The following is a 22,170-nucleotide window of genomic DNA, read 5'->3' on the forward strand; positions in this document are numbered from 1 at the left end:
CTTGTTGTTTATTATTTATGTATACCAGGACTATATTACAGTGCTGTAGTGCAGATTCAGTATTTTAGTCCAGTACTCAAGTAAATGTATCTCCAGTATATCTTGATTTCAAAATCAGGGAAAGTAAAGAACAGTTAAAAGTACCATTTAATTGAAATATACATAGTTAAATGCATAAAAATATGTGGTCAAAAGATGTCATGGTAATTTGAGGCTTTTTATGATTTCTTCAAATCATAAAAAGTTGTTTTTCCAGGAATGATTGCATAGCGTATGTCTCTAATGGCTGTTAAAAAAGAAAAAGAAAAAGAAAAAACAAGAATTGGGTGTACAAGTTCATAATGATTTTGGATTTTCTGGGGGGACTGGAGTCTATCCCATCTGCCACAAGGCAAGGTGGAGTACACCCTGGACAGCTCACCCATCTGATACACAGAGACAGAAAACCATTCACACACACATATAACACCTGTAGGCAATTTAGAATAACTTATCAACTTAAGCCACTAATTTGCAAACCAGCATATCACGCAAACACCAGGATAACATGCAAACTCCACATAGAAAGACCGAGACAGATGATGGATTTGAACCCCTTTCGAACATGTTTTACAGAAAACTGCTCCAACTGTCAAGCATGGTGGTGGTAGCATCATACTCTAAAGCTATTTTGGAATAATGAAGAAGGACTACTTCCAACTTTGTCAACTTCACCTCAATTGGAGATAAATTTATCTGAATTTCAGGACTGGGACCACATCTCCATACACCTCCCTTCTGGATCTCTGTCTAAATATGACCCCCAGACACTACAAGCTGCATTTTGTGTGCCTGACCCTCCCTTCCATTTTCAATTTATATACTTGTCATTAGTACATGGAGATCTGCGTGGCTCAGGAGCCACCACCAGTTCCCTCTGAGGCAAAACAGTTCCCCAAACTGCAGCCTCAATTCATGCTCAAGCCATCTGCCATTATCTATTAGAAATGCTGTCAAAACTAAAATGAGGACGTAGTCACAGATAATGAAATCAACAGCTAGACACAACTGGGTATTCCAACAGGACAATTACCCAAACACACATAAAAACTGGTTTTGAAATTAATAATGCAAGCTAACATTATCCTTTTAGAGCGGTCTTCCCAAAGCTGTGACTTCAACCCTTTTGAAAATTTGTGGACTATGCTTAAAAGCTGGATCCGTGACAGGAAACCAACCAATTTAAATTAACTCCACTATTTCAGCCGAGAAGAGTGTTCAAATATCGAGCCAAAATAATGCCGCATTGTTGAAGCTTGTTAATGGCAACCAAACGCATCTGGTCAAGCTGCAACTGGCAAATGGATAACCAGATATTAGTGGGGGTGTAAGTATGTATGTGAACATGTATGTATACTTTCCACCTTGTGTGGAATTGAGAAATTCAAAATAAATTAAAACTTGTGCACCAGTTCTAGTTTTTTAAAGTAATAAAAGATGCACGCCGTACAATCATTAAACCCTGGAAAAAGAAAATTTCAAAGAAATCATCAAAAATGTAAAAATTACACCGAATCGCAACTATGTTTAGAGTTGGGTCATATATATCGTGAAAACAGTTACTTGGATTAATATACGCTCTTTACTGAACAAGAAGTAAATTTGACTGAGTGGTAACTTTACACACACAGGCAGCCATTGCTGTTTCCTTGTAATAACGTAACGAATAACGGAATCTTTAATCCAATCAAATTTCAGAGCTGTGGCTTTTTAAACCAATCACAGCGCAGCCGTCTCAATCGCTGCTTACCATCGACCACTACCCACTAGCTAGTTTAGCAACAAGCTGGGTGAGGGGCTAAACCGCAGATACACAGAAGCAGCTTCTTCACTCGTTTTTTTTTTTTGTGTATTTCGCTGGGACATAGTGAAGTTAGCAGTCATCCGAGTGATTATCTTCACGTTTTGGTCGAAGGTAAAGACTGGTGTTTACTTCTTGTGCATGCTTTAGCTAGATAACCCTTCGCAGGATGGGGCGCAAATGACACGAGACGCGTTGTTGAGGTTATTAAGTGGCCGTCAATTAAGATTAGCTGATATTAGCTAATGCAACTTTGTATTAAAACCTCTTCAACGTAAAATATTTCAAGTTGGACACATTCTTAACGGGCGGCTAGGCGGTCGTGTTATCATTGTCAAGAATGTGTGTATTTCCTGTTTGGACGTCTCTCCTTATTGTTGTGACTAAGTCAACTGGGTTATTCAAAGTTTCATACCATGCCAACGTGTTATTCAGTAGTTGCCACAGGCTTGCTGATTGCACCCCCTCTAGCTATTTTAATTTCTCCTCATCTTTCTCTCTCATCGTCAAATAACTCCTTCAGTCGGTGTTTATCTCACTCTTGTATAACTGGACTTCCTCCCGCAGATGCAGTTCATGCTGCTGTTCAGCCGGCAGGGAAAGCTGCGGCTGCAGAAGTGGTATGTTCCTCTGTCAGACAAGGAGAGAAAGAAGATCTCCAGGGATCTGGTCCAGACTATACTGGCCAGGAAGCCCAAAATGTGCAGCTTCTTGGAGTGGCGAGACCTGAAGATTGTGTACAAAAGGTAGGTGTATAATGCAAGTTGTGATACAGCTGCACGCTCTCCCTTTCTATCACAAGTGGCATTTGCACTCAGCTTTTGGTGCAGTAGGTAAGAGTAGATCAGATCCTCAAATGCAACAGCACAATATTGCCCTTAAAGATTAAGTAATGCTTATTAGCACCAACATTTGTTTTCTACAAAGTAACTTGTATTGGTTCACTTGAGTTGAGAAATGGTCAAAAAAATTTATTTATTGGGATTTTGTTTTTTAGTGTGCCAGTCGTCGGTTCTCCTCAGGAGGGAGGAGAGTAGTGAGAGGAATTAAAGCAAGATGCGTGCTCCTCTAAATCCCAACTGGTGGGAGCAAACTCCCACTCCCTTCCAGTGCTTCTTCCCTTAGGTTGTGGATTCCAACACACTACACCTAAAGGAGAGAGAGTAATTCCCAACATTAATTACCTGTGTTAATTAGACTCCCTCTCGCTTCTCCCCTGCTGCCTCAAGCAGCACCAGACTACCTGTTGCCATATTTTGAAGCAGTAATCCGTGCACTACAAGTTGTGACTTAAATAAACAGGGGAAAAAAAGTAAATTTGGTGTGAATATTTGTGACTTAAATAAACTGAAGTAGAAATTCATTAGGGAAGTCAGGATTGAGTGCTTTGCCAAGAGATGTCCATATTGGCACATGTGGGATGGGGACAGTTCTTCCAGGGTGAAACAGTGGTGCCTGATATGTGGACTCAGTGCGTTCCTGCTCGCTGTATCATAGCTGATCAAGTGTACTGTTCATGTCAGGCCAAAATGGCTCTCGTCTGACGGCTCCTGAATGGTTGTCCCTCCTTGTTAGCAATATAATAAGGGCTGGTACTTGTGAAGTGCCAGTTTCCAGGTGCACATACTAGTTTTTTTCATTGTTTCAGTTTGCGTCTCAGCAGCAGATGGAGTTGGCTCGTGGAAAGGTGTTTTAACTTGTATAAAACACTGTTCACATGACAACAGACGTTTATAAGGAAGAGAACTGCGTAGTTTCAGTTCCCGAATTCATGATGACTGTGGTGTGGTTGAAACCTTCAAAAGCCATTAGGAAGAGGATCGTTGACTTCAGGCATTTATGTTTAACTTGTAAATGGCCCAGATAAGCTTCACTCCGACTGTTGTGTAATTTCTTTAGGTCAGGGTATGATCTTATCAGTAGGATGTGTTAACGTTTGGTTCGTTGCATCACTGGTAAATCTGTGGTGGTTTGTTGGGGTGGTTAATGGGAGCTGGTGATTCAGTGATTATTTTGTCAGGCACTGAGATTTCTGGCATCTAGAGCTCACCTTCTGGTGTGTCGTGGAAGCCAAAAACACCTTCTTTTCAAATAATAACTGCCAAAAATCAGAGTAGATGGGGAGATTGCCTGATTTGTCATGAACATATGACTCATAAGTAATGTAAATGTCCACTTTATCAAGGCAAAACAAACAAACAGTTCAGCCACATGATAGTGCAGTATTATACACACACATGCAGTTCAATACACAGGCCTAAATGTGTTGTATTCATAACATGTGATTGTCTGATCAAATATTTGCATGACGGAGCATTTGAACAGGTGTATCAAAAGAAAAGATTGTGAGTGTATTATCTCAGCATTAACTTCCTGCCCATTTTTAAATGCCCTGCAGACACTTGCTGGGTTGTGATATCGCTGCATGCTCTTTCTATCACATTCTGGACCAGACATTAGACATTTTAGCTTGGTGTCTATGCTTCTTTCTTTTTTTTTGTGACTGACTTTTATTACCAAATATACACTTAACAGTCTTAATGCATTCCTTAATACTGCTGATGTCACAAATATTGATGCTTTGCATATCTTCTTTCTTCGTGTACTAGATACGCAAGCCTGTATTTCTGCTGTGCCGTCGAGGATCAGGATAATGAGCTGATCACACTCGAGATCATCCACAGATACGTGGAGCTGCTGGACAAATATTTTGGCAGCGTAAGTCGTGTCAACATCACACACATTACATGCTGATCGATGGTATCAGAAGGGGAAATCTGTTAAAATGTTACTGCAAGGATTTTTAGTAGGGACAGTGTCTCCTCTGATCTGCTGCTATTTGTTGTTTTGTGGACTCAGGTGTGCGAGCTGGATATCATCTTCAACTTTGAGAAGGCTTACTTCATCCTGGATGAGTTCCTGCTGGGCGGAGAGGCCCAGGAAACATCCAAGAAGAATGTGCTGAAGGCCATCGAGCAGGCTGACCTGTTGCAGGAGGTACGCTCAGTTCTTCTTCAGCAGATAAATAAATCCATTTGACCTGTAACTATGAACAGGGGGTTGCAATGACGAAGTGTTGATAAACCTATCATGTTTGTTTGGTTTTTGTGGGGGATTTTTTGTTTTCTTCAAAAATCTAAAGGTGTTATCTTTACTGCCAAGTAAGACAAGGAAAGCTAGCAGTTCTTCACATTTGATAAGCTGAAACAAAAACAGACATAAATCCTTTCAAAATGAAACATTGCCAAAATTCAGTAACTTTCTGTTGGTTGCTGGAGCACTGACTTTGTGAAAATATAATTAATTTTACTCAACAATTCAAGTGTTGATCCAAACAGAAGGCTGGCTTTCTCCACCTTACACTCACCTGCACCTGCTATCATGTTTATTCTTAGGCTGCAGGACTTGATTAATACCTCTTTCTATCTCTTGTGCCAGTGCACTAAAGAACGTTCTGCCTAGGTGGCTGTTTCTAGTGGACAGATTCAGTGCTCTTTGATTTATTTAAAGCAAAGCATGCAGCACTATTGTTATAACAGGACTGGCTGTGCATGCCTGTAACTCACTGTAAAGCCCCTCTGTTCCCATCTTAGATTCAGCAGCTAGTAATTATGACTCATGCACTATTAATTATGTTTTGTAAGAGGTACTTAAAGAACCTGACATAACAGCTTTAAAGAGCACTTGTCTGTCTTCTTCTGCAGGAGGCTGAGGCACCACGGAGCGTTTTAGAAGAGATTGGGCTGACATAGATCAACGTGTTTCTGCCTTGTTTGATTCTCACCTCCGTGTGTCGACTAAGTCCTCTCCTGTTTACCGTGTCAGTGTTGTGTGTGTGTGTGTGAGAGTGTGGTCACCATCTATGTACTGTACTATCCTGTATTGTCCTTTCAGTGTAGTGCCAACTGTGGTTCTGATGTGTTCCCTATGTGCAAGCTCCCTCACTGTATTCAGCAGCACTTGGCGTACTTCACTCCCTTAACTTAAAACTCCACAGAGAACAATGTAGCACTGACATGAACTCCAGCACCATTAGATAATCCATCATCACCCACTGCAGAGCTGTACATGTTTGGCCTCAAGTGCTTGTTAAGGTGTTGTGGCTGCAGCTGGTGCTTCTCATGTTTTACCATCACATAGCAAAGAATCATGAAAATACAGCACTGCAAAAAATCTTGAACTACCCCTCGATTCTTTATGCTTTGCTAGGAAAATTGAATATGGGTGCAGTGGTTTATTGAAACATGTAAAAACATATGTGGAAATACAGCCTGAAAAATTCTGTTTGGTCTAATCATCTTGAGTCTGCAGCCTGAACTCTCTTAAATCAGCTGTGCAAGAAACTAGTGTTCAGGAATAGTTCTGAAAGGACATTTAAAGCTCTTCTTCAGATGGTGCTGTAGATCGTTTTGTCCAGTTTCCTCAGTTTTAAGGCTCCACTGCACACTACGCCAAGATAACAGCTCTTTGGGAATTGACTTGTTGCTGCAAAAGTGCAGTTTTCTGTACTTCAGACTGTTATTTCTGACATTTTTGAGATTCAACTGAAGAAATGGCGAAAAATGGTGTTTGGGTTTTTTTACGGGGTTACAGGCTCCTAGTGCTTAAAGATAAAATTTGAAATTGGTCCTTTGCATAGTTTTTTTTTTTTTTTTTTTTTTTTTTTTACACGTGTAGAGATGATGCTGGTTCATCCCATGATACCTTTTTATGCCTCATTGTCTCACAGCCAGTGTTAAGTGGCATAACAAGTTAAAAAAAACAAAACATATTCATCTGAAAATGTTCAGGTACAAGGGTTGGACTGAATGAGTGAACAAATAACCAGTTCCTATGTTGCATGCTCATATGTAATGGTAATGCATCAAAGCCACCAGCTGGGGCCAGTGCTGTTAAGGGAAACACAGACACTGTTACAATCACTTATTCATGGCTAAACTGAACCCAGTAACTAAAATTACACATTTAATAATCATTGTGTCTGTGTTAACACTTAATACAGGTTTATTTTCTGTGATTCTTCTCTTCAAATGAATCATTTCATATTCACATTTCCAGACTAATTGTTTGCTATATGTGGGTGGTTTCTGTGTAACTAGTGTCACGTTTGCTATACTGTATTTCTGTAGTGTTTTTGACCATCGACTTATTGTCCTTACAAAAAAAACAAACAAAAAAAAACACTGAGGTTTGTAAAAGCCTCTGAAAGTATATCTTAGGTCCAGTTCCTCCCTTAGTGCTGAATTAGGTTAGGATAGTGACCCAAATAAAACCACTATTTTGTGTATTATATAGCTCTGGCTTACTCTTAACGACTAACATATGACCAAAGAACACTGTGTTTTACCTTCTCAGTGGTGTCTATAGGAGGCTAAAACAGCAGAAAAAAGGGATTTATAACTGCAGGTTGATGTCACTGGATGTGGGAATTATTTGGCTACAATAAACCAGTATTATGGAATTACTCCAGTCTACCCAGACATGTTGATCATGACTTTCTTCATGGAGTGGGAACATAAAAACATGAACTGCAGATATCAGGTATATCATTGTAATGTGCAAGGAAACAACTTCTAAATAGTTACTCATCTCAAACTGTATGGAAGTCTTTTTTTCTTATCAAGATCAAAACTGTTGTCGTTGAACACTCGTATTATCAAACTTTGATTTGTGCAAAAGAAATCAGTTTTTGTATTAAACACTGACAACACATTTTTCTTATATTTGAAAGATATTAAAAATAAATGTATTCAAAAAGCAAGGGTTTTTTTGTTTTTATATTTTTACGTAACATGTAGTGCCACAATGAGCATCTTGAAAATATTCACATATGTACACAAAAGGTGTTGACAAGTGCCAATGTTGACTACATTAAAATCATTGCATTTTAAACTGGATTAACGCATCAGAATACAGTGATCTCAGGACTCACAAACTGCAATGCATCCCTTTTTATTCATTTAAAATCCAGATCGGTAAGGCGGAGATGTATCTCAGTGTGCACAAATTTCTAGAAGTTATTTTTAGGAAAATCTGATTTGTAGATTTTAAAATGTGCGCTACAAAAAGAGCATATTTTCAGTGAGGTCACCTCACATTTCCTCGGACTATTCACTTTCACTGTTTTTCTGCGTTCGCTCCATCTCATTTCTCTCTCCACCGGGACTTGATGTTGAAAGGTTTTCCACCGTCTCCTCCCCTGACTCCTCTTTTTCTGACTCTCCAGATGAAGCTGTCTCTTCAGGCAAATGGCTTTTCTTCTTGCTCTTCTTCTTGCTCTTCTTCTTGCTCTTTTTGGAGTGTTTGTGGCGACGATGTGTGCTGCTGTCATCATTAGACTTTTTCTTACTTTTATCAGGTGACTTGGGGCTTCTTTCTTTACTTCTCGACTTTTCTCTCGTTCCCATGTGAGCGACGTCATTCGTGCCTCTACCGTTTCTCTCTTGATCTCTACCCCTATGCTCCTTCTCTCTGTCCCTACTTCTGTTTCTCCGCCTGTCTTGCTCGTCGTCTCTACTTCTGCTCCTTGACCTGCCTCTACTCCTGCTCCTTCGCCTGTCTTTCCACCAGTCACTGTGTCTGGATCTGGACGACCGTGTGTCCTCTCTGTTGTGGTATGACGGCCTCCTCTCTCTGCTCCTGCTCCTTCGCCTGTCTTCGTCTCGTCTCCTTTCAGATCTCTCCGATCTCACCGGGCTCCTGCTGTAATGACGCTGCCTCCATGATCGGCTCGAATGCCACCCGTCTCTGTGACTGCCCCTTACACTGCGGTCAGGGGACATGTGCAGGTCCCTGTCAGCCTCCCAGAATTCATTCCCAGGGTTTCGAAATACATGCAGAAAGTTGCAGTGCTTCCCTTTAGGGCACTTGTGTCTGTCAAACAATCCTAAGAAGATAAACAAACAAGCTAAACACTGTGGGAATGTCTTCAAGTGAAACTGCATGCCGTCAGCATTAAAAAGTAGCTCACCACATATGGCATTCTTCCACCGTGTAACAGGTGATATCTCACAGTGAAGCTGCCGGCCTGCATACCACCTCCCATTGAATTTGATGAAGGCATCTTTGCATTGCTCCTCTCTGGAGAGACAACAAGTCAAAGAATGATGTGTTTTCTCTGAAGTGTTACTTCAATTGCAAAGAGACGGGAAGTGGCTGAGTGACTTCTTACGTGTCAAACTGAACATAAACGTTTCCTCTCAGGTGTGGTTCATAGTTACAGCTGACCTATTAGAGGAGAGGAATAGGTGAAATCTATAAATGTTTTTAAGGGGAATAAGTGAGTCTGTTTTACAACACAGACAGGATGACGGGAGGAAAGCTTCTTGATGTCATCTCACCTTAAACTGCAACACTTTGCCGACGCTCTTGAACTCTGGCAGAACATCGTGGTAGAACTCGAGGAAGGACTCCTGCATCTCCTCCTCGCTGTGCTCCAAACAAGCATCGATGTCATAGTCATCACGGCGCGACTCTTCCATACCGAACGTTCTAAACATTCCGCGGATCATCAGCGTTGGACTGGTTTCAGGATACGTATGTTTTCGAGAACATCTGGATTCATAGAGAGAAGACATTCAAATACGTGGGGAAAGGCCACTTTAGTGTCATCGTGTAATTTAACCTAACATAACATTCTTCTTGACAGACTAGCTCCTATTGAAATCACTGGACGCACTCCGTTCATTCAACTGAAAAATTCAAATTCCATCAATTTCCAGTTATTACTGGAGTCTCCCAGGTATCTGTCCTGAGCCGCCTTTTTTTTCCTCATCTCCTTCCTCTTGGTCAAATCTTCCATAAATCGGTTTCCATTGTTATCCCAATGACACCCAGCTCTACCCACATGCCAAACTACCAGCACCTCCCACTCACTGCCCTCTGTGTTTGCCTCCAGGAAATTAAATCCTGGTTCTACTGCAACCTTCTCAAACTACAGTGATAAAACAGAGGTTCTTCTCACTGTCCAAACGTAACAGCTATTCATTCCCTGTTGACAACTCCTTAGTTTCTCCCTCGCCTCAGATTAAGAGTCTGGGGGTCATCCATGCCAGGACGCTTTCTTTTCAAGGGCATATCAGTGGCATGTCAAAACGCACCTCTTTAAACTAGTTTATTCACTCTGATTGCAACTTTGCTCTTAATTTTATAGGATTTTTTGTCTATTCCTATTGTTCTTAACTCTTCTGGGTGAGGTAACCTTGAGTGTTTTGAAAGACACCTAAAAAGAAATGTATTATTATTATTATTATGGTTATAATTATTATTATCAACAACTCAGAAGAAACCAAAACCCATCAGTACCTGTCTCCAAATCGACACGCTCCAGTCTTGAGGAAGAACGGACAGTTGGCTACGTCACGCTCCGTTCCAAAGTTCTCAGAGTTCACTGTCACAGGAGCCTCAGGGTTCATCCACGGGCCACCATTATCCAGCTGTAAGACAGGCCATGAGCAATATTTAAACTGTCTTAGTTTTCAGTCTTTTATTAGATTTAGAGATGTTTGCAATGACACCAAAGTGCCGTCACACTAGTTAGAGTAAACTGAATTGAAAGAATTTAAATGCGTCTCTAGGTATAAACAAGTGAAATAAAAAACTTCAGAGCTTCTAAATACCACTTTGAGTAAAATTTAAGGCCAACCTTGTGACAGAAAAGCCCATGAAAAGTCATCAAAATGAACAGTAGGCTCAAATGAAAGTATCTGGCTGAGTTTAAAAACATTGGACAACAAGGCCTAAAGCTTTTATTTGTACACAGCCAATACAAACACTAACATTTAACAATATTAAAATAATATTTTGTCATTAAACCAGGTCTGTTCCAAATCTCTATATTTGGTTAAACAGAAAAAGAAAAAATTATCACACTCCCTGATGATTTGATAGAAAAGCAATTTTTTTTAAAATAAAGAAATATATTTTCCATTTCCTGAGAAGTAACTACAAGTCTTACTGCTAGGGCTGTGCGATATGACCAAAATGTCATATCCCCATATAAGACATCTATCGTCCGATAACGATATAAATCACAAAAATTTTACATTTTCTGTAAATTCTGTGAATCTCGGGCAGCTCGACTTGCGTGAAGTGTTTCCAGCTGGGCGTTGTGTACCTGGAGTCGAGTGTTTTAGTGCTGTTTAGTTAGTTTAGTAATGAAACTATACATTTTTAGACATAAGTTGTAACAGCCGCCGTTTTCTTTGTAAATATTTATTACACAGTGTGCTGCGGGGAAAAGCCTGTTCTAAAGTTTGAGTCTAAGGTTTATTTTTTAGCACCTGACGGCTCTTTTTTGCTTCTCATCTGCAAATACTCTGCATACTCTTTCACGTGATTCTGTTTATTTTGAAAAGTCTCAACAGGATCTTGAGCTTTATTGTGAAAGGTTTATGTGGAAAATAAACAAGCAGACAGGTCGCTTGTCCGTCTGTAGTGTGGTTATATTAAATATAAGAGAAAGAGAGAACTTTAAGAAGTTATAGCCACTACAGTGACCATCAAAACGATGAAAAGATATTGCCGTAAACAGTTTATTTTGCGACACCACGAAACAAACGACAGCGTAAAATGAAACGATAGACGTTTTTATATCGTCATCCGATATGTATCGTTATATCGAACAGCCCTACTTCCTGCTAATCTGCACATATACAAAATACAATATACTGGAAATGAGTTACTATCATTCTGCGTCTCATTTATTTTCAAAGTTTATTTCTGAAGTCATGATGGCTTGGGAGAATTTCCACTGTTAGTGGCATTTAACTGAACTTTATTTAACTGATTCAAGTTAAGTCCCATTAAAAGACAAATACCAGTAGTATATATGTACTATATGATACTTTGGGGGGTTTGTGGCTAAGACAGACAGTTTTTACTCGTGTTTGTGTGTGTGAATACCTGATTTTCAGCTTCATCCAACATTTTCTGAACAGCCTCCTACAAATGGTGTAAAGACACGGCTGGTGAAAATGTGTAGAAGTCAATATAACTGCAGCATATCTGTTTTCTGTGGGTTAAGACCACGTTCACAGAGACTGAGAGGCACAAAAAAAGTTGTTAATGGGAGGTATCCTTTCAACACTAGTGGAGCGATTTCACAGCTTTCACACAATATAAAAGATACATCCTTGTTGTGAGAGCTGAGGGTTTTCTCTTTGAGTGTATCTCAGTTAAGGAGTAAAATGGTTCAGTCAAGGAAAAGTTGCACAAACACGTTACAAAAGAAACAATCAGTGGGTGAGACATTAAGCCGGTTCATTAGCTCTCAAGATTATGGAGAAGAGGATATATATGTCTTTTTTGTTTCTATCCTCCTGGAGCCCATATCACCTCTCTGTCTCGCTTCTCCTGCTGCTTCTGCTCTTTTTCTTCTTGTTCTCGCCTCTGTTGCGCTTCCCATTCCTCCTTTATCATCCGCTACAGACACAAAAAGACATAAAGACAGTTATTTGGAATTCTTATTGCAAATCATTTCCACTGATTCCACTGTGCTGTCATTTCCATTTATTTTGGTGCCATGAATTGCTTTTTTCCATTTCACCACAAATGCAGCTCTTTTAAATCAAGCTGGTATGGCCATCATGCCTGGACTGTCTTTATCCAGTCAGCTGTACTGGGCATTTATCCCATACAAAAGCGAAATGAAATATAATGTGTTTTTAAATGTAAATAATTAAAAATGCTCAGTAAAATTCTGATCTGAACTGCAGTTTGTAAAAGCCATTACTCAAACAGAACAATGGATTTGCTGGGATCTCCAGTCAATATTTACAGCAGCAGGATGCTGTGCGCTGGACTGAGCTAGACTAAACTGGTCATGTTCACCAGAATAATGACTGAATGAAACAAGCAAGATCAGGCACACGTGCAGAGCTTTGATCATAACAAAGGGGAGAAGTGCCTCCAACATGCTCAAACATTTGACCACACAGTTAATTTGCACTACTGTAATGTCTTTGGTACGCTGCTTAGCGACGGTGGCGACTCTCGAGGGGAAACTTACGGCACAAGCAACATAAAACTTCTCCAGATCATGTTGATTGTAATATGTTAGCGCCATACTGTATGAATAATCTCCATCTCGTATTAACATTTAGTTGACGAGGTCTGCCAGAGTGAGACTGACTCAGAGGCTCTCTCATATACCTTTAGCTACATCTGTACTACATTTTATTCTCTAACTCAATGAGAATTGATTAGAGAATCGATAAGGAATTAAATCCATAATTGATATTGATAACGGAATAAGTAACGCTAAATTCCTGTCAATTCCCATCCCTATACCTCCTCCTCCTCTTTTCTTTTCCTTGCTGTTTCCTCCTTCTCCAAACGCAGTCTGAACTCCTCTTGGGCAATCCGCTCTCTTTCCAGCCACTCTTCATGAAGATGCTGTCTAAAGGTAAATAAATACAAAATCAAACACATCCAGCATGTGCAGCAAAATGGTCTATGCTGCTATCAATGAATGAGCAGCTTCAGAGCAGCGTCAGTATGGCCCTACCTTTCTTCCTCTGCAACATCGTCATCCTCACCGTCTTCATTTACTTCGTCTTCTTCTCCAGGAGTAGGGCTTGCTCCATTTTTTAAATCTGTAACAGAGAAATGGTGGTGAAGAATTTGCTTAACAACCGCAACTAGACAAATGAGAACAACACAACCTGGACTCATACATCTATCACATACCTCGTTCTCTAGCATGGGCGAGAGCCTGGCGTTTCCGTTTCCTCCTCTCTTTCCTCAGAGCAGCCCTGCGTTGCTTCTGACTGAAGTGAAAGAGATTGAAAACAATAATCACAACAGAGGAGCAGATGATGGGAGACTAAGCCGGGGCTTGCACAGCTCTTACAAGAGAGTGCACCTTAAACAATAAAAGCCAGTGTTCACAGCAGACCCTGTGCCCTGTCACACATAATGATCACTGAACTCTTCCCATCACTGGTGCTTCTGAAGAAGACAGACTTCATGTGCCATTTGCTTCAGTTAGCCATATTACACCACCTTCTGCCTTTCCCAATACTAAAAAAATCTCACTATCTGCAAAGAAAAGGCTCAGGCATTCAAATCGGTTTCTTTAGTACCACCAGACTCATAAAAATGTATCTAACCTAAGGCTAAATTTGTACGATTACGGCGTTTATTTAACAACACTTTAAATGCATGCAGAAGCCACTGTTGTCTACGTGTCTCAAAATCATTACATAAATACGTTCAAAAGACCTACAAAGAAACACAGACCTTAATACAGGAGCTGAAATCACTGGAGGAGTGGACGCTGCCATTGCAGCTAATGGGAGCTAGCTGGTTAGCTTCTTTGGCTAACCCTAGCTGCCCAGTGTAATTCTGCCCGCGTTGTTTGTTCTCGCCAGCATGTAATTAGAAACATTAGAGAAAATCTTCTCTGCTTATACGAAATATTTCCCAGGTGGAATAATTTGTCAAGCTAGAGGCACAACTAAAAAAATGTTTATTGTAAATGTTAGCTACATGCGGAGTTGTTTTGCCTTCTTTATCTTCTTCTTTGTGGAATTCCGGCAGGCAGGACGGAACACAGGCGTATTGCTGCCCTCCTCAGGTACTTCCTAAATGTACATCAAGGATTAAATCCTTACGAGTAGTCCATTTGGGTGCAGAACTTTAGATTAAAAAAAACCTTTAAAACTTCCTAATGATACAAGTCGATTACTGGTTTTAGGAGAAAAGTCTTAATGTTTATAATATTTGTCTCAATAAAATAGCTGGAGCAGTCCATCAAAACATGCTTAACAGTTTCCATTTCTTCACATGTGCAATTTCCACAATCTGACCTCCTCCACCCACTGCAGCACCCATACCATAGCTATAAATTCTGCCTTGTGCACAGAAAACCCCTCGGTCAGTTATCTAAGCTTAACTGTGCTACACATCTATTACCAACTGAGTCTTCATCTCTCCTCTACCACCTTAGAAAAAGCTAAATTAGCTTTTGCTCTTTTGTTTTCCTAAATCCTTAAATGAGGTTTTGGTCTAAGACTAAACCATGGTGCTATGGCTATCCTGTGGAACTGGGAGCTAACCCCACTTTCTCCACTCACAACTTCTCCACCTTCTTACTTAATACTGAAAACAAAACTCCCCTCTGGTTTAAACTAAATACTTTGATTTTTAAAAGGGAATAAAAGGTCTGCTCTCTATTCAGTATAATCTATTTTTTTAAGTCTGTGTACAAAAAAAGTCTGTCTACAACTTTATTAACTATCATCAGAGATCATTTTATAGAGCATCTTGATTAACAAATAACAAAATACAGGCCAAATATAATAACACAGCATGTAGCACACAAGAGGATTATAAAAGACGCAAAGGATGAAATAAAGAGGCGGTGCAATGGCAGTACAAGGGCAGGTTTAGATTTCTATTATTTTTTCCATAACTATTATTTCATTTCAGTGCTATGCTTTTCTTCATCACAATTAATCCCATTAAGATGAAAGCAGGATTGTATGAGGGCTAGAGAGCGCCTAAAAGTGGGATGGTGGTGGTGTCAGATATAACGGATGTAACTGTTTAATGCAGGGAGACAGTGCTTGTGAATTAGAACTAGATGTTAAAAACAACAACAACAAACAAACCCCATTTTAGTTAACAAAATAAAAATAAAAACTAGACCAAAAAAATGAAATTAAATGATTTTGTGAACTTGGAAAAGAAAAAAATTAATAGAAAATATCCTTAAGTTTAGTATTTGTTAGTTTGTTACAGATTTCATTGCATTAGCTGTAAGGATTTTCCTAAATTTTGCCCCTGGCATACAATAATAATTAAAATGTAATTGAGGAAACTCAGACTAACAAGGAAACTACTAAAAACCAAACTTAAACTAATCATTTTCAGACAATTAAAACTAAACTGAATCAAGGGAACCCACTCTGCAAACTGACTGAAACCACACTGAATAAAAAAACAAAAAGTTAAAAGAAATTTTAAAAAATTGCTATTAGCTAATAAATACTGTGAAAGGCACAGTCACATTAATTTATTTGCCAAGTAGGCACTGTGCAGAAATCTCAGCGACAAACGACAGTTTTGTTTTTATACCAAACAATGACTATTGTGAGTCATATCAATCTGTTACACAACTCTAACGCACCATTGCCTGCAGTGTAACATTGTGTGTGCCTTATGTGGATGCTGCTGCTTTACACACAGAGATTTTCAATAAAAAGCGGCAGATCAAAAACAGTAGATGGCACAATTTCCATTTTTGTCCATTTCTAGCACCTCCACATAACCCCATGAAGTTTACAGGTGGCAGTTTCCTCTCTAAAATAGCAACCGCTAATAACTGCAAACACAGCAGGAATTTGCGAGTTCTTCGGGCCTTTATTTTAGGCATCTTTGGCATCTGTGGCACTCTCTCTGTCCCCCCGACAGTCTGTCATTCATTTTTCTTCTCTGGCGCTGTCCTGAGGAAGAAGGCGGGCTGTGTGCAGCAGCGGTAGCACAGAGCCTGAGGCACCAGCATGTACAGCACATTGACCAGCAAGAAGACAGGCTGGCTGTCCACAGGTACTCTGTATGAAAACGGTGTCCGTGTGTGAAGAGATGCACCGATGTGGGAGAACTGGGCCTGTGAAACGCAGCAGAGAGGGATAATAAGCATGTGCTTCACAGCTGGTATGTTCACCAAGATTCTTATATAACCACTATATGGACAAAGATCACCTACATATTACATCTGCAGGAGCTTGTTTGACATCCCACTGTGAATTCATAGGCATTACTATGGAGTTGGTCCCTGTTTACAGCTATAGCTTCCACTCTTCTGGCTTTCTACAAGATTTTGAACGGTGCCTGTAGAAATATTTGCCCTTTCACCCAGAAGGGCATTTGCAAGGCCTGACACTGATGTTGGACAAGAGGGGTCGGCTCACAACCTCCATTCTGGTTGATCCCAAAGGTGGTAAATGGGGTTAAGGTCAGGGCTGTGTCAAGTCAAGTTCTTCCACTCTACTTATTTGACCAAACCTTCATGGGCCTTGCTTTATGGCATGGTGCACAGAGATGCTGGGAAAGAAAAAGGCCCTTCCCTAAACTGTTAATAGTCAAAAATGTCTTTGTAACCTGAAACTTTAAGAGTCCCCTCCACTGGAACTAAAGTGTACAGGCCAGAAACACAAGCCCCAAAGCAATATCTATCTAGAAGGGAAGAAATTTCAGACACTGACTTGCTGCACTCAAATTCAGTGAGCTGTTTAGAAGGACCCATTCTTACACAAATGTTTATAAAGGGTGGCTGCACAGCTCAATACTGAACGAAACACCTGAATTCAGTCACTAAAAGGTGCTGCCCAATACGTTTGTCCATACCGTGTATCTTGGTCTTAAATATCTCTTACATTTTTAACAATATTTTGAGCTCATGATGTAAAAAAGATGAATATTCAAAAGAATTCAAAAAGAATTATGAATTTTAGAAAACAAGATAGAATTAGATGTCAGCACCAGGGTTAATATAGTTAACTAAAACCAAACTAAAAACCAAAAGTAGAAAAATGTTAGTTAACAGAAATAAAAACCAAATATTAAAATAACTGCAATTGTTTTGTGAAGTTGGAAAACTAACAAAAATAAAATAAGAATATAGCAGAAATATCCTAACTGAAACTAAACTGAATTTAAAAAAAAAATCAAAACAGAAAATAATAGAAAATAAAAAACTATAATAACTAAGATTTTTAGTTGTTGTTTTGTCCCACAGAATCTCAGTGGTCTGGGATAGTGAGACATTTGGGCACATTATTGTCTTATTATCATGTATTAGTAAATTAAACATCAGTTCAAAGTCATAAATCTTATAGGAAATCTTGTGATGCTAAAGCCCACATTTTCTTGCTGGAAGCAATGATCTATCTACAATAACAGAGCAAGAAGGGCTTACACAGGAAACCCATTTGAAGCATACAAAAACAAAGTAACAGCTGTTTTGGAGTGAATTATTCCTTTACTGGACTGACGATGCCTGCATTCTGGCACCACCACTGATCTTCATATGATTTTCAATCTAATACACTTCTGTCATTTACCTTTTCGTAGAAAGCTGCTGACACATGACATGTTTCATAGCAACCAAGGCTGCCAAAGGATCAACCTTCCTATTTATATCCTGGCTGAACAGCTGACATTTAAGTGAATACCACCAATACCACCATTCCTCTTGGTCTGAAGTCAGCTTCTGCCCTTATCCTGCCGATGAGTGACGCGCCAGCCTGCAGCTCAAACACAATGGCTGCACAACTCTTCCCTTTCCATCTTTAGATGTAAATAGAGCCACTGGAGTCTGTCAGCTCTGAAGAGTACACTAAACAAAGACCAACTTGCAATCACTACAGAGGAGAAAGTTTACCGAACTGGCCAGAAGCCGGCTCTCAGTCTCTGTGTAACATTACATAATCTACCTGGATCTATGATGTCATGTGGGAAAACAAAAGACTGTAAACGACTCTTTCACATGACTTTCATTTTTAAAACCTGGCAACCCTTTCATCACTTACACATTTGGTTTCCAGATATTCGGAACAAGTTAGAGACGTTAGGTGTTTCTAACTTGTGAGGGGCCCCTCATTGTATACGGAGATCAACAGTACCTGTGCCAATGCTCCTGAGTGTACAAGAGTCAGGTCTGGCATCCAGTCACATCCTGGGACCAACAGCCCATACAGAGTAATGATGTAGTAGGGCCCAGAATACAGCATGCTCACCAGCATCTGTCAAACAGAGACACAGTTTACTTTTTTAGATATGTGGCTTAACATTACAGCATTAGAGTGACGTTTTTGGAGTGTTTACTGTCACCGTGTTACCTGTACTTTAGGGTAGGCTGAAGGGTCTTTGAGGTATGGTTCATACTGTTGTGTGTAGTCTTGGCACCATTTGCTGGAACAGTCAAGAACAACCTCGAACACATAACATAACAGTTTGATATGTGAGAGACACCCAACGCTAAGAAAGTAATCTAGAGCTGGGCAAGCCGATCACCATGAGGTTTCTTACCAGGCCTCTGAACACACAGAAAGCCAGCGCTGGAATGAGGTAGATGATGAATACCAAGTCCACAGGTCTGCGGAGCAAGCCTGCCCTGTGAGCCTCCTCGATGTCCTGAGAACACAACAGCAACACTAACATTTGCAGATGCAAAGTATGGATGTGTTTCCAGCAGATAAGACACTTTAACCCTTACCTTGTGGATATAAGGTAGATCGCAGTTATTTCACAGAGGCGGGGTACACCCTGGACAGGTCGCCAGTCTGTCGCAGGGCTAACACACAGAGACAGACACCATTCGCGCTCACATTCACTCCCACAGTCACACCTATGGGCAATTTGGATTAACAAATTAACCTATCCCCACAAACTGCATGCCTTTGGACTGTGGGAGGAAGCCGGAGTACCTGGAGGGAGAACATGCAAACTCCACACAGAAAGACCCCAGCCTGATGCTGATGCTGTGCGGCAGCAGTGCTAACCACCTTGCCACTGTGCTGCCCTTCAGAAAGAAATGTCACCAATAAATGGGCATCTGTTTAAACTTCAGTTATGTTTAAATATATCTACTATCAAAGACATATTTGCCTAACTTATAATGACTCTGAGAAATGTGCCCATACATTTTTTTTGCACTGTTTCTGTGGTGGTAATTACTCGTCAGAATAATCTCACAGACACCTGAGACGGACTCACTGATGGATTGGACTAAGGGCAATAAAAGTAGGTGTTTTCTCTGTGAGAGCGGCGGCAGTCAGGTTCTTACTGATAGCTCAACGTCTCGTGCAGAAGGCTGACAAAAGATGCGGAAGCAAGCCCACACTGACACTGAGATGTACAACAAATGGAGGATGAAGAGAGGGCCAACGTGAGTCCCATACTTTCCTGGGGAAAAATGAGGGGAAAAACTAGATCAGAAATGATCTAGTTTAAATCCCTGTAAGCAAACGGGATATAAAAGTCTCTCTCTCTCTGTGTGTGTGTGTGTGTGTGTGTGTGTTGTTGGGGGGGGGGGGGGGGGGGGATGTGGGTTACCCTACACAGGCTATCTAAAAGCATCCCATTATTTTTAGTGTACTTACCGACAGCATTCCCAAGAATGTAGACCATTGCACGCATGAGAAAAGATCCCACCCAGTAGAGTCCAATAGCTCTGTAATTGTTCCTGCCCAAACCATGTAACAAAGCCAGATGATCATATTGTAGTTTCAAAGAATTAGGTATATAGATACATTATCAAGCTTATCTTATCAAACAGTATAATATGGATGGGATTAAGTGGCAAATATTTTCCTTACTTAGTGATGCAGCTGTGGTGAATAACCTTGGAAACAAGACAGCTCTTACCCCCAAGTTATTGCAGCAATCATAAGCAGATACATGAGATAGTGCACGCAGCCATCCCAGTACGATATCATGTGCCCATGTGCTGTGTTGACATGTGGATCTGCCTGAAACACGATGTAGATTTATCAGTAAAACTGTGAGGAAGTGGGGGCATTCATAATCTGGACACAATAGAGCAACACTTGCCTCTTTGAGGTAAAATGTCACAAATCCATCAATGATGTTGTCTTGCTCCAGTCCAATGATCAGATTCACCACACTGAGGAATGCATGCACTGCATACACTTCACAGATGTATATTTGATATATTAATTTCTAATTAAAGACAGGACAACTTGCAAACATTACGTGCTGCTTTAAAAATCACTGCTTTCTAAATACTGCAACAGGTTTTTATAGGTACAATATGCAGAAAGTCCTAACTCGAGCTTTGATCTGTAATGAACACTTCCCTCGGTCGCTGTTGGTCAAAGCAAGAAACGTGCATTTGAGAAATCCTACCATAAAAAAGTGGATCTACTGGAGCCTTCTTTTTAAGCATAAAACGAGCTGAAATGGACAGAATAAGAACTGTTGTGCACCAAGCGAAGAAGAAAGCTTCAGCACTGCATGGGGAAAAAAAGCAGATAAATGATTCTCAGAGTAGCTACTCCTCGCTGCTGATGGTGGAAGTCGGAATTCCAACAGTTAATATGTGAACCAGTTTCCACGTACCTGTTGCTGTAAATGAGAGAATTGAATAAATAGCAGATGGGGATAGACATCAGGGAGAGCAGGAACACTCCCGTTCCCGCAGACGCGCTCATTGCGCACCGAGCGATTTGTCTGAGCGAGAACTTAAAATCTTAAATTAAACAAATCAGCCCCAGAAAATGTTCATGCTTAGCTTGCGAGTCACATTTCACAGGATGGGAGGAAAGTCAGTGTTGCCGGAAAAAAAAAAAGAAACTTTGAGCTCGGCTCCCGCATGCATGCTCAATCTTGTCTGGTCTGTCTGCCTGCTCTCCTCTCTCTCTTTCTCTGTTTACCTACACATGCACTACACTCAAACGAGCTTCAGCTTTCAGATGGTGGGGGCGGGCCCTCACCTGGAAAGAAACGTAAAAAAAAACCCCGACTTTCTGCAGAACTTAATGTAGTAAATTAACAATTCTCGTGCCTTTCTCTTCTTCTTCTTTTTGAAACTTTTTTTTGCTTTTTTTTTAATCTCTGATTTGATGGAAGTGGCGATTTTTTTCATTCATTCATATTATTCTATACATCCAAATACTAAGCTGGAGGGAATAGTAAAATAATACATATAGAGGCTGTGCAAATGAATTTATATGATAGTCCATGAAAAATACAAAAAATTACAAAATAACAAAATAGGACAGGGACGCCACAACTTTATATTCGTCCTAAATGAAAAATTAAGATGTTTTTTCTCGGGCAGCTTCACTGTGCTTAACAAAAATATATATTATACCATCTGTGAAAAAACCGGTTTTGTTTGTTTGTGTGTTTGTTTTTAACGAAGAGACACTGACACCCCGCGGTCAACTGGAAAACGTCAAGCAAGGATGAGGAGGTTTATAATAGGAAAATAAAGAAAAGTGGATAAAACAAAAAAAAAAGCACAACATACTAAAACATACATTTGGTGTGTAAATTACTTTTGTTCTGAGACTAAATTTAAACCCAGTTGTTGAAAACAAGTATCCAAAGATATTATTCTTGAGAAAACCTAAATTGCATTTTTCACTTTGGCTAGTTTCTTGAAAACCAAATACATGTCAAATATACGATTTAAAATAAGTTATAAATCCATCATTTTGTTTTGTAGCGTCTCTTGTGATTTTTAAACCAATTTATTAAACATTGACATATTTTAAAGAAGAATCTAACAGTCCTGTTACTGAAACCTATTCGACCTGACAAAAGAATAGACAAGCAGTGAGACCATGAGACAACATGAC

At 40.0% G+C, this 22,170-nt stretch overlaps 3 protein-coding genes across 3 annotated transcripts; 1 reads left to right on the forward strand and 2 right to left on the reverse strand.

Annotated features, from left to right (window-relative positions):
* The first annotated feature begins 1,779 nt into the window (after positions 1–1,779).
* Positions 1,780–7,601, forward strand: LOC146678902 (AP-1 complex subunit sigma-2-like). The gene is made up of 5 exons (XM_085404708.1): positions 1,780–1,954; positions 2,408–2,586; positions 4,450–4,558; positions 4,700–4,837; positions 5,545–7,601. Exons 2-5 carry the CDS (start codon positions 2,408–2,410, stop codon positions 5,590–5,592), a joined length of 474 nt encoding a protein of 157 aa, XP_085260834.1. The 5' UTR covers positions 1,780–1,954; the 3' UTR covers positions 5,593–7,601.
* Positions 7,602–7,692: 91 nt separating this feature from the next.
* On the reverse strand, positions 7,693–15,426 carry zrsr2 (zinc finger (CCCH type), RNA-binding motif and serine/arginine rich 2). Its single transcript, XM_085404660.1, has 11 exons — positions 14,081–15,426; positions 13,529–13,608; positions 13,347–13,434; positions 13,130–13,238; positions 12,176–12,262; positions 11,744–11,782; positions 10,145–10,275; positions 9,181–9,394; positions 9,012–9,067; positions 8,811–8,920; positions 7,693–8,726 (listed from the first exon to the last, which is right to left on the reverse strand). Exons 1-11 carry the CDS (start codon positions 14,122–14,124, stop codon positions 7,948–7,950), a joined length of 1,737 nt encoding a protein of 578 aa, XP_085260786.1. The 5' UTR covers positions 14,125–15,426; the 3' UTR covers positions 7,693–7,947.
* Positions 15,427–15,565: 139 nt separating this feature from the next.
* LOC146678904 (transmembrane 6 superfamily member 1-like) lies at positions 15,566–21,495 on the reverse strand. Its single transcript, XM_085404697.1, has 10 exons — positions 20,927–21,495; positions 20,714–20,817; positions 20,395–20,496; positions 20,213–20,312; positions 19,948–20,030; positions 19,632–19,750; positions 18,875–18,979; positions 18,685–18,777; positions 18,469–18,588; positions 15,566–16,451 (listed from the first exon to the last, which is right to left on the reverse strand). Exons 1-10 carry the CDS (start codon positions 21,016–21,018, stop codon positions 16,260–16,262), a joined length of 1,110 nt encoding a protein of 369 aa, XP_085260823.1. The 5' UTR covers positions 21,019–21,495; the 3' UTR covers positions 15,566–16,259.
* Between the last annotated feature and the right edge of the window lie 675 nt (positions 21,496–22,170).

The sequence above is a fragment of the Rhamphochromis longiceps genome, linkage group LG1, assembly GCF_057381845.1.
Source record: "Rhamphochromis longiceps isolate RC_006_pf linkage group LG1, R_longiceps_female_GT1.1, whole genome shotgun sequence".
Lineage (NCBI taxonomy): Eukaryota > Metazoa > Chordata > Actinopteri > Cichliformes > Cichlidae > Rhamphochromis > Rhamphochromis longiceps.

Excerpts from the sequence above, each read along its gene's own strand:
- LOC146678902 (XM_085404708.1), top strand. The coding sequence starts at position 2,408 with ATGCAGTTCATGCTGCTGTTCAGCCGGCAGGGAAAGCTGCGGCTGCAG. Across the intron at positions 2,587-4,449 it reads CTGAAGATTGTGTACAAAAG|ATACGCAAGCCTGTATTTCT; the intron begins GTAGGTGTATAA and ends TTCGTGTACTAG. Across the intron at positions 4,838-5,544 it reads AGGCTGACCTGTTGCAGGAG|GAGGCTGAGGCACCACGGAG; the intron begins GTACGCTCAGTT and ends CTTCTTCTGCAG.
- zrsr2 (XM_085404660.1), bottom strand. The coding sequence starts at position 14,124 with ATGGCAGCGTCCACTCCTCCAGTGATTTCAGCTCCTGTATTAAG. Across the intron at positions 13,435-13,528 it reads CGCCCATGCTAGAGAACGAG|ATTTAAAAAATGGAGCAAGC; the intron begins GTATGTGATAGA and ends TCTCTGTTACAG. Across the intron at positions 9,395-10,144 it reads GCGTGTCGATTTGGAGACAG|ATGTTCTCGAAAACATACGT; the intron begins GTACTGATGGGT and ends CTATGAATCCAG.
- LOC146678904 (XM_085404697.1), bottom strand. The coding sequence starts at position 21,018 with ATGAGCGCGTCTGCGGGAACGGGAGTGTTCCTGCTCTCCCTGATGTCT. Across the intron at positions 20,818-20,926 it reads TCTCTCATTTACAGCAACAG|TGCTGAAGCTTTCTTCTTCG; the intron begins GTACGTGGAAAC and ends TTCCCCATGCAG. Across the intron at positions 18,980-19,631 it reads CACGAGACGTTGAGCTATCA|GACATCGAGGAGGCTCACAG; the intron begins GTAAGAACCTGA and ends TTGTGTTCTCAG.